Source organism: Manacus candei, unplaced genomic scaffold, assembly GCF_025592945.1.
Source record: "Manacus candei isolate 608988 ecotype Guabito, Panama unplaced genomic scaffold, ASM2559294v1 h1tg000113l, whole genome shotgun sequence".
NCBI lineage: Eukaryota > Metazoa > Chordata > Aves > Passeriformes > Pipridae > Manacus > Manacus candei.
The window spans coordinates 40945-51165 of record NW_026138161.1 but is presented as its reverse complement, the minus strand read 5'-3'; the positions used below and the strand labels follow the sequence as shown (position 1 = coordinate 51165).

General features: G+C 51.1%; 1 protein-coding gene and 1 long non-coding RNA gene across 7 annotated transcripts in view; one reads left to right on the top strand and one right to left on the bottom strand.

The window, feature by feature from the left end:
* Window positions 1-291: 291 nt before the first annotated feature.
* The window catches only part of LOC127461781 (inositol 1,4,5-trisphosphate receptor-interacting protein-like 1), a 50574-nt gene continuing 40644 nt past the window's right edge, over window positions 292-10221 (bottom strand). For all 4 annotated transcript variants that reach the window (XM_051769826.1, XM_051769827.1, XM_051769828.1 and 1 more), the window contains exon 3: window positions 292-2187. In XM_051769826.1, coding sequence (XP_051625786.1) covers window positions 646-2187 — 1542 coding nt within the window. In that variant the 3' untranslated portion in view covers window positions 292-645. The remainder of the gene's footprint in view (window positions 2188-10221) is intronic.
* Window positions 1413-10221, top strand: part of LOC127461788 (uncharacterized) — a 27188-nt gene continuing 18379 nt past the window's right edge. For 2 of the 3 annotated variants that reach the window (XR_007900198.1, XR_007900196.1), the window contains exon 1: window positions 1413-1518. This is a non-coding gene — a long non-coding RNA (uncharacterized LOC127461788). Of the gene's footprint in view, window positions 1519-6887; window positions 7029-10221 lie in introns of all 3 variants that reach the window. The other variant, XR_007900197.1, reaches the window with a different exon arrangement.

Genomic DNA, 10221 nt, shown 5'->3' with positions numbered 1-10221 from the left:
TTAAGGTCAGCTCCAACAGAGGCTGGGGATGACAGTCTTGGTGCAAGGCTGACCTAAAGATGTCCCTTAAGGGAATGGGGGAAACACGGTGAGAGTTTATAAATGCTATACTAATATATAAAAATATTATTATATCAGATTTAATATCTATATGCTATATTAAATATCAATAGATATATGAAATATTAATTAAAATATATGTAATATAGAAAATATTCTAAAGTATATATTAAAAAAATTTCAGGTCAGGTCCCACACAGTGTGTGCAATGCTGACCTAAAGATATCCCTTCAGGGAACAAGGAGAGATACAGTTTAGGAACATTAGCGATGCCTCTCGCTTGATCCCTGAGCATCCAGAGCTGTCAGAAAGAATTCCTGGGCCCATCTGAAATGGCCACAATGGCCATGAGAGTGTGAGGGGAAAGGAGGATGAAAGTCATCTTTGTAGCCCCCCTGGTCATCACTGGAGGCTGAGCTGGGCAGACTGCTGACAGGGGAATGCTGATGGCAGAGTGCTGCTGCAAAGGGTTTTCCGTTCCCTCTCTTTGTCCACATCCTCCTCTCTTTTTCCCTGTGGTTTGCAGCAGTTGTCTTGGACCAGCTGTGAGACCACCAAGCACAGCTGTGTGAAGGAAGACTTCTTTCAGTGGCCTTCTAGCAACATTATTTTGAGCCGGTATCGCAGATTACGGTACTCGCTTATTGCCTGGGTATGGGCGGTCGGATTCTGTGCCAGGTGATAGAAGAGGTTGAGTGGCTCGGCAGTTTGGACTTCCAGGGGCAAGCTGATCACCTCAGGAACCCTCTGGTTGCCCACAATAAAGTGGTCAAGGCGTTTCTCCAACAAGGAGCAACGTAGGTACTCTACGCTATCCTCCAACTGAAGCAGGATATACCTGCTGCCCCACCGTGACATGGGTATGGTGTTCAGGAGGTGCATCACAATGGTCTTCATCATATAAGTAGAGAAACCAATGCCCACCACAGAACGGGCCAAGAGCTGCAGGCATTTGAGGTGCCAGCTGTCACGTGGAGCCTGCTTGGAAATGTATCTGAAGAACTTCATCTCTGCTACGGCGTAGGTCTCAGGCCACATTGTGCTTGGGGTGAAGAGGGACTCTGTAGGCTGGCTGCTCACATAGATATCTGAGACTCCTTGCTGCACCCCAAAAAGGATCTCAACCATGAAGCTTTGTGTGCCTCTGGTCAGCTTGAATTTGCAGGAGCGTCTGGAGGGCAGCAGCACTAATTGCCAACTTTGGGAGTGAGGCAAAATCACCCAGACTGCTCTCACCAACTGGTAGAACCAACGGGCAGTTTTCTCCACATCCAGGTAGGAGCCGGTGCAGAGGGTGTTTAGGAAGTTGGGCTCCTCATTCCTCCTCACCTGCTCCTGGGAGTGATGGATGAAGCACAGCACGTTGTCATCCTGCTGCTCCCTTGGGCAGGTGCACACCTGCTCCACGCGGATGCAGAAGTTCCTGCCGGGTATGTGCCCTAAAGTGTCCATCTCCAGGTGGAAGATGTGCCCCGGAGGAGAAGTGAGAGGTACAAGGACAGTGTACACCACATCCTCCTCCCGGGGACTCCAGCCTTCAAAGGCACTGCCCACCCCGATGGCTCGTTGCGGCACTGGGTATGAACTGTCTGACAAGAGGTGTCCAAAGACAGATATGAAAATGTCCATTATGTCAGATGTCATCTCGCAACCTCTCTCCAGGTCCTGAGTAGGCCACTGTATTTGCCCCTCTAAAATCCTTCCAATGTCGTTTTCAGGATCGTCTTCTTCTTCCACTGCATTTCCATCATCATTGCCATTTTCTGCAACAGCAGCATCATTGCCGGCTTCTTCTTCTTCATTTTCACCAACATTTCTGACTTCATTCCTATCCTCGTTGTCTTCTTGCTGCACAATCACAACATTATCTCCTTCCTCCTCCTCCTCCTCATCCCACCCATTATTGTCTGGCTGGTGGCTCCTTCTGCTGCGGATAAACCACAGCCACAAGAGAAGGCCCAGGACTCCAGCCAGAGCCCAGAAGTCCCCCTGTTGCAAGGCAGCCCAGAGCAGGGCTCCCCAGGGCCTGACACTGTGCTCCAGGCTGCTCTGCTCCAGCTCCTGCAGCAGCCGAGTCATCTCTCTGTCCAGGAGCTTTTCACGCAGCTCCATGCGCAGACGGGTGACCTCATCCAGCCCATCACCCACCATCTGTGGGTACTGGATGAGGGTTTGCAAAAGCACGAGAAGAAACAGTTTAACAGCCATGGTCTGCAGGAGGAGAGAGAGAAGGGGTTGAGTGGGGTTGAAAGAGAGGGAAGGAGCGAGAGGTGACGGGAGTACAAATGGGAGCAGCGGGGATGTGGAGCAGGAAGGAGAGGGCCCCAGGGCAGCTGGCAGGCAGCAAGGCCTGTCCCACTGTCCCAGCAGCAGCAGCACCATTCGGTGCCCCAGGTGTTCTGGTGAGGGATTGGCCCTGGGTGCAGAGGGAGAACCCAGCCCCAGGGGCAGCGTTTCGGCCCCGGCCCTCGCCCAGCGCAGTCTCACCCCTGCGCGTGTGCACTCACCACTTGTCCAGGCTCGACTGGGGCAGCGTTACCTGCTGGGGCCATCTCTAGCTGCCCCCACTGTGACACAATGCCTGTGATGTCACAAGAGCCACATCACATCACAGCCAGGACAGCCCCGCCCTTCGTCCCCACCCCGGCTCAGCAACTTCCAGTGGCCCTGGTGTAAGGCAACCTTGGAGTTAATCTTCTTCCAAGAACTTCCATTCTCCTTTCTTTTGCATTTATTCTCATCTGTTCCTCAGTGGCAGTCACATGGAAGAGCCATGTTTGAAGGGACTCTTGAGGGTGTTGGAGTGCAAGGCCTGACTCCACACTACTTGAGCTGAAGTTAAATCTCTGAGTCACGGAGGTTGGAGAAGACCTTGGAGATCTTTTGTCCAACTGCCAACCTTACACTGCCTATTCCACCAATAAACCATCTCCCCAAATGACACATCAACAGACCCTTTAAATGCCTCCAAGGGTGGGGAGTTAGCCTTTTCCCTGGGCATTCTGTTCCCAAACTTGATAAGCTTTTTGGTGAAGGAATTTTTCCTAGGATCCAATGGAAATCTCCCCGGGCACAACTTGACGCCCTTTCCTCTTGTCGCAGTGCTTGTTCCCTGGGAGAACAAACCATCCCCCGCCTGCCTACCACTTCCTTTCTGGTTGTTGTAGAGAACGATTAGGTCCCCCCTGAACTTCTTTTTCCTCCTGCTAAACACACCCAGTTCTCTCAAACGCTTCTCATCAGACTTGTACACCTGTCACCAAAAATCCTCCCAAACCCATGGGACAATAAAACCCTCTAACACTGCATTTTACTGTTAGAAAGCAAGGCATTACTTTATTCACAATCCTGGCTGGGTCCGTGTCCTACAGAATCCCGACCTCTACCCAGACACCAATGCAACTGTTTTTCACCTCTTTATTAATTTTTAGGAAAGAAAGAAATGAATGTTCATTGGTCCTAAATGACATAATTCGCTTTCACTGCTGAGTGATCTCTCTCTACTGGTTATTATTTCCTCCATGTTGATACGAATTAAGTCCATATTTTTAATCTTTTTATTCTGTTTTTGCCCCGGTACGGACTTTCCTTTACATATACCGAGTCTCCTAGAGTCTCTTCTTTATCTTCTGGTTTCTGTAAAATATCCTTGTGGTCCATAAATTCTGCCTGCTCGATTTCCAACTTCAGCAACACACCTTTCTCTCCCTATCAGAGTTGCTTTATCAAAACTGAAAGTTTCAGTATTTTCCCAAGCTGTGCTCCCACAATAGCAGCTCATGTCAAACGCTGCAGAAGGCAAGCAACAAGTGATTCAACAGACTGTGTATCATTAGTTAAAACAATTAATTAATGACTTAATGAAACCCTTAAAACATTAGAAAAGAGAGATCATTTCCAGCAGGACCACAGTGCTTGCAGAATTCAGCTTTGCCACCCTGACAGAGTTTGGACACCTCATTGTGCTTTTGTTTTGTCCTTGGGAATTGCCCATCCCTCCAGAGGGACTGGCTCAGTAGTGCCCCCAAAATGCCCCTGGCAGCACATGGGTGTGCTCGGCTTCCTCTTTGTGCTGAGGGGTCTGGCCTTTGCTGCCACTGCTGTCGTGGCCTGTTCCAGCCTTCTGCTCTCGACACAGGCATGTTTTGGGCCTTCAGCTCTGCCCTGCGCTCTGCGTGGGCAGCAGGCCTTGCCTTCAGCTCTGCCCTGTGCCCTCAGCACAGACCTGATGTGCAGGCCTTAGCAGGGAACTGCAGGTCCAGGCCCAGCCCTTCCCCACATGCACACACACACTCCCAGGGACTTGGTTCCCACCCATGGCAATAATTCCGTGAGACTGGGATCCAGGATCTCTCAACCCACACAAGAGAAAGGATCCCCCTACAAAAGGAAGAGCTGCCAGAGGGGAGGATAGAAACTCCTCCAGTCCTTTGAGGACAACTGCCATCCTTTATTCCACAGTGGGGGTGATTTGGGCAAGCCAAGCGTCTGGAAAGGTTTTTTTTTCACTCCCCCTGCTGAGGTTGCTTTAAGAAGACGCGGAAGCAACTAGAGACAAGGGAAGATGGACGTTCTGCAGAGGGCAAGCAGCTCTCCAGCCCTTCACTTGTTGTGCCTCTGCAGGAGCAGAGGGGGATCCCTAAATCTCTGGCTCCAGCCAGAGGCCATTGGTGGCTGCGTTTCTAGCCTGCACAGAGCTCCCCTTCGAAAGGATCGCTCTGCTCTCTTGAGGTGCCTGGTGCAAAATGCCCAGTCTATGAGAGGGAAGGACAAGAGCAGAGAACAGGTCTGGGAGTGTTAAAGGCCTGGTGGACTGGGACCTGGAGAAAGCTGGTCTACTGGAAGGTGTGCCTGCCCATGGCAGGGGGGTTGGAACCAGATGAATTTTAAGGTCCCTTCCAGCCCAAGGCATTCTGTGATTCGATGAGCAGAGGGGCCGGGTGGCAGGAGGCCTAATTTGGGATGAGAAGCCATTCAACACTCTCAGTTTGGTCGAGCTCAGTGCTACTGTTCACGAGCACAGACTCACAACTAGTGTGATTTCCCAAGGCTCTGGGCCTGGTTGTGTTCCCTAGAAACTTGCACGATCCAGATTCTGGAGTACACTCTTTATTGAAGCAAGGGGAAAGGAGTTTCTGGATTGGCAGTCCTAAATGCAGTGACTACAGGGCATTGCTATGTGTCGGGACAGATCTATTGGTGCTGTATTTGCAAAAAACTAATATTTTATCAAATAAATTAACTATAGTCTATATTATCTATATCTATCTAAAAATTGAAAAACTTCTATATTTATATGTAAAAACATTAAGGTCAGCTCCAACAGAGGCTGGGAAAGATAGTCTTGGTGCAAGGCTGACCTGAAGGTGTCCCTTAAGGGGACAGGGGGAAATACTGTGGGAGTCTATAAATGCTATAGTAATATGTTAAAATATTATGATATTAGGTTTAATATCTATATGCTATATTAAATATCAATCGATATATGAAATATTAAATAAAATATTTGTAATAAAGAAAATATTCTAAAGTATAAATTAAAAATTTTCAGGTCAGGTCCCACACAGTGTGTGCAATGCTGACCTAAAGATATCCCTTCAGGGAACAAGGAGAGATACAGTTTAGGAACATTAGCGATGCCTCTCGCTTGATCCCTGAGCAGCCGCAGATGCCAGAAAGAATTCCTGGGCCCATCTGAAATGGCCACAATGGCCGTGAGAGTGTGAGGGGAAAGGAGGATGAAAGTCATCTTTGTAGCCCCCCTGGTCATCACTGGAGGCTGAGCTGGGCAGACTGCTGTTAGGGGAATGCTGATGGCAGAGTGCTGCTGCAAAGGGTTTTCCTTTCCCTCTCTCTGTCCCACATGCTCCTCTTTTTTTTCCTTGCGGTAGGAGGTGCTTGTCTTTGACCAGTTGTGAGCCCCCCAAGCACAGTTGTGTGCAGGAAGACTTCTTTCAGTGGCCGTCGTGCAGCATTCTTGAGAGCCGATGTCCCAGTTCACGGCACTCGTCCATCGCCTGCGTGTGGGCGACCGGATCCTGTGCCAGGCGATGGAAGAGGTTGGGTGGCTCGGCGGTTTTGACATCCGGGGGCAAGAGAATCTCTTGAGGAAATGTCCGGTTGCCCACAACAAAGTGGTCAAGGCGTTTCTCCTCCAGGGAGCCGCGCAGGTACTCCATGGTATCCTCCAGCCGCCGGCGGAAATGCCTCATGCGCCAGCCTGACATAGGTACGGTGTTCAGGAGGTGCATCACAATGGTCTTCAGGGTATAGGTGGAGAAGCCTATCCCCAGAAGAGCTCGGGTCAAGACATGCAGGCACTTGAGGTGCCAGTTGTTAAGTGGATCCTGCCGGGCAATGAGCTTAAAGAACTTCATCTCTGCCACGGCGTAGGTCTCAGGCCACACTGTGCTTGGGGTGAAGAGGGACTCTGTAGGCTGGCTGCTCACGTAGATGTCTGAATTGCCTTCTTGCACTCCAAAGAGCAACTCAACCGTCAGGCTCTGTCTGCCTCTGGTCAGCTTGAACTTGCAGGAGCGTCTGGAGGGCAGCAGCACTATTTGCCAACTGTGTGACTGAGGCAAAGCCGGCCAGGCCGCTCTCACCAACTGGTAGAACCAGCGGGCAGTTTTCTCCACATCCAGGTAGGAGCCAGTGCAGAGGGTGTTTAGGAAGTTGGACTCCTCGTTCCTCCTCTGCTCTTCTTCTGGGTGGTGGAGGGAACACAGCACGTTGTCATCCTGCTGCTCCCTTGGGCAGGTGCACACCGGCTCCACGCGGATGAAGAAGTTCCTGCCAGGTATGTGGCCTGAGGTGTCCATCTCCAGATGGAAGGTGTGCCCCCGGGGAGGATTGAGAGGAACAAGGATACGGTACACCGCATCCTCCTCCCGGGGACTCCAGCCTTCAAAGGCACTGCCCACCCCGATGGCTCGTTGCGGCACTGGGTATGAACTGTCTGACAAGAGGTGTCCAATGAACATCGTGAAGTTCTCCATCAGGAGAGTAGTTATCACTCTCCCTACCATCAGGTGGTCTAGGTGCTCCTCTAAACGCTGTCTCAGGTTGTGGGTAATAACATCCTCTTCTACTTCATTTGCAACATTGTGGTCTTCTCCTTCAATTGCATCACCGTTGTTGACTTCCCACACAATCGCATCACGGTTTTCTTCCCCTTCATTTCCACCACCACCGCCATCTCCTGCCCCCTCGTCCCAGCCATTGTTGTCTGGTTCGTGGCTCCTTCTCCGGCAGACAAACCACAACCACAAGAGGCCGATAACCAGAGCCCAGAAGTCCCCCTGCTGCAAGGCAGCCCAGAGCAGGGCTCCCCAGGCCCTGACACTGTGCTCCAGGCTGCTCTGCTCCAGCTCCTGCAGCAGCCGAGTCATCTCTCTGTCCAGGAGCTTTTCACGCAGCTCCATGCGCAGACGGGTGACCTCATCCAGTCCATCACCCACCATCTGTGGGTACTGGATGAGGGTTTGCAAAAGCACGAGAAGAATCAGTTTCGCAGCCATGGCCTGCAGGAGGAGAGAGAGAAGGGGTTGAGTGGGTCTGAAAGGGAGGGAAGGAGCGAGAGGTGACGGGAGTACGAATGGGAGCAGCGGGGATGTGGAGCAGGAAGGAGAGGGCCCCAGGGCAGCTGGCAGGCAGCAAGGCCTGTCCCACTGCCCCAGCAGCAGCAGCACCATTCGGTGCCCCAGGTGTTCTGGTGAGGGATTGACCCTGGGTGCAGAGGGAGAACCCAGCCCCAGGGGCAGCGTTTCGGCCCGGCCCTCGCCCAGCGCAGCCTCACCCCTGCGCGTGTGCACTCACCACTTGTCCAGGCTCGACTGGGGCAGCGTTACCTGCTGGGGCCATCTCTAGCTGCCCCCACTGTGACACAATGCCTGTGATGTCACAAGAGCCACATCACATCACAGCCAGGCCAACCCCGCCCTTCGTCCCCACCCCGGCTCAGCAACTTCCAGTGGCCCTGGTGTAAGGCTAAAGGCTGCCTTGGAGTTAATCTTCTTCCAAGAACTTCCATTCTCCTTTCTTTTGCATTTATTCTCATCTGTTCCTCAGTGGCAGTCACATGGAAGAGTCATGTTTGAAGGGACCCTTGAGGGTGTTGGAGTGCAAGGCCTGACTCCACACTGCTTGAGCTGAAGTTAAATCTCTGAGTCACGGAGGTTGGAGAAGACCTTGGAGATCTTCTGTCCAACTGCCAACCTTACACTGCCTATTCCACCAATAAACCATGTCCCCAAATGACACATCAACAGACCCTTTAAATGCCTCCAAGGGTGGGGAGTTAGCCTTTTCCCTGGGCATTCTGTTCCCAAACTTGATAAGCTTTTTGGTGAAGGAATTTTTCCTAGGATCCAATGGAAATCTCCCCGGGCACAACTTGACGCCCTTTCCTCTTGTCGCAGTGCTTGTTCCCTGGGAGAGCAAACCATCCCCTGCCTGTCTACCACTTCCTTTCTGGTTGTAAGAGAACGATTAGGTCCCCCCTGAACTTCTTTTTCCTCCTGCTAAACACACCCAGTTCTCTCAAACACTTCTCATCAGACTTGTACACCTGTCACCAAAAATCCTCCCAAACCCATGGGACAGTAAAACCCTCTAACACTGCATTTTACTGTTAGAAAGCAAGGCATTACTTTATTCACAATCCTGGCTGGGTCCGTGTCCTACAGAATCCCGACCTCTACCCAGACACCAATGCAACTGTTTTTCACCTCTTTATTAATTTTTAGGAAAGAAAGAAATGAATGTTCATTGGTCCTAAATGACATAATTCGCTTTCACTGCTGAGTGATCTCTCCTCTACTGGTTATTAATTCCTCCATGTTGATACGAATTAAGTCCATATTTTTAATCTTTTTATTCTGTTTTTGCCCCGGTACGGACTTTCCTTTACATATACCGAGTCTCCTAGAGTCTCTTCTTTATCTTCTGGTTTCTGTAAAATATCCTTGTGGTCCATAAATTCTGCATGCTCGATTTCCAACTTCAGCAACACACCTTTCTCTCCCTATCAGAGTTGCTTTATCAAAACTGAAAGTTTCAGTATTTTCCCAAGCTGTGCTCCCACAATAGCAGCTCATGTCAAATGCTGCTGAATGCAAGCGGCAAGTGATTCAACAGACTGTGTATCATTAGATAAAACAATTAATTAATGAGTTAATGAAACCGTTACAACATTAGAAAAGAGAGATCATTTCCAGCAGGACCACAGTGGTTTCACGACTCTGCTTTGCCACCCTGACAGAGTTAGGACACCTCAGTGTGGTTCTGTTTTGTCCTTGGGAATTGCCCATCCCTCCAGAGGGACTGGCTCAGTAGTGCCCCCAAAATGCCCCTGGCAGCACATGGGTGTGCTCGGCTGCCTCTTTGTGCTGGAGGGGTCTGGCCTTTGCTGCCACTGCTGTCGTGGCCTGTTCCAGCCTTCTGCTCTCGACACGGGCATGTTTTGGGCCTTCAGCTCTGCCCTGCGCTCTGCGTGGGCAGCAGGCCTTGCCTTCAACTCTGCCCTGTGCCCTCAGCACAGGCCTGATGTGCAGGCCTTAGCAGGCAGCTGCAGGTCCAGGCCCAGCCCTTCCCCACATGCACACACACACTCCCAGGGACTTGGTTCCCACCCATGGCAATAATTCAGTGAGACTGGGATCCAGGATCTCTCAACCCACACAAGAGAAAGGATCCCCCTACAAAAGGAAGAGCTGCCAGAGGGGAGGATAGAAACTCCTCCAGTCCTTTGAGGACAACTGCCATCCTTTATTCCACAGTGGGGGTGATTTGGGCAAGCCAAGCGTCTGGAAAGGGTTTTTTTTCACTCCCCCTGCTGAGGTTGCTTTAAGAAGACGCAGAAGCAACTAGAGACAAGGGAAGATGGACGTTCTGCAGAGGGCAAGCAGCTCTCCAGCCCTTCACTTGTTGTGCCTCTGCAGGAGCAGAGGGGGATCCCTAAATCTCTGGCTCCAGCCAGAGGCCATTGGTGGCTGCGTTTCTAGCCTGCACAGAGCTCCCCTTCGAAAGGATCGCTCTGCTCTCTTGAGGTGCCTGGTGCAAAATGCCCAGTCTATGAGAGGGAAGGAGAAGAGCAGAGAACAGGTCTGGGAGTGTTAAAGGCCTGGTGGACTGGGTCCTGGAGAAAGCTGGTCTACTGGA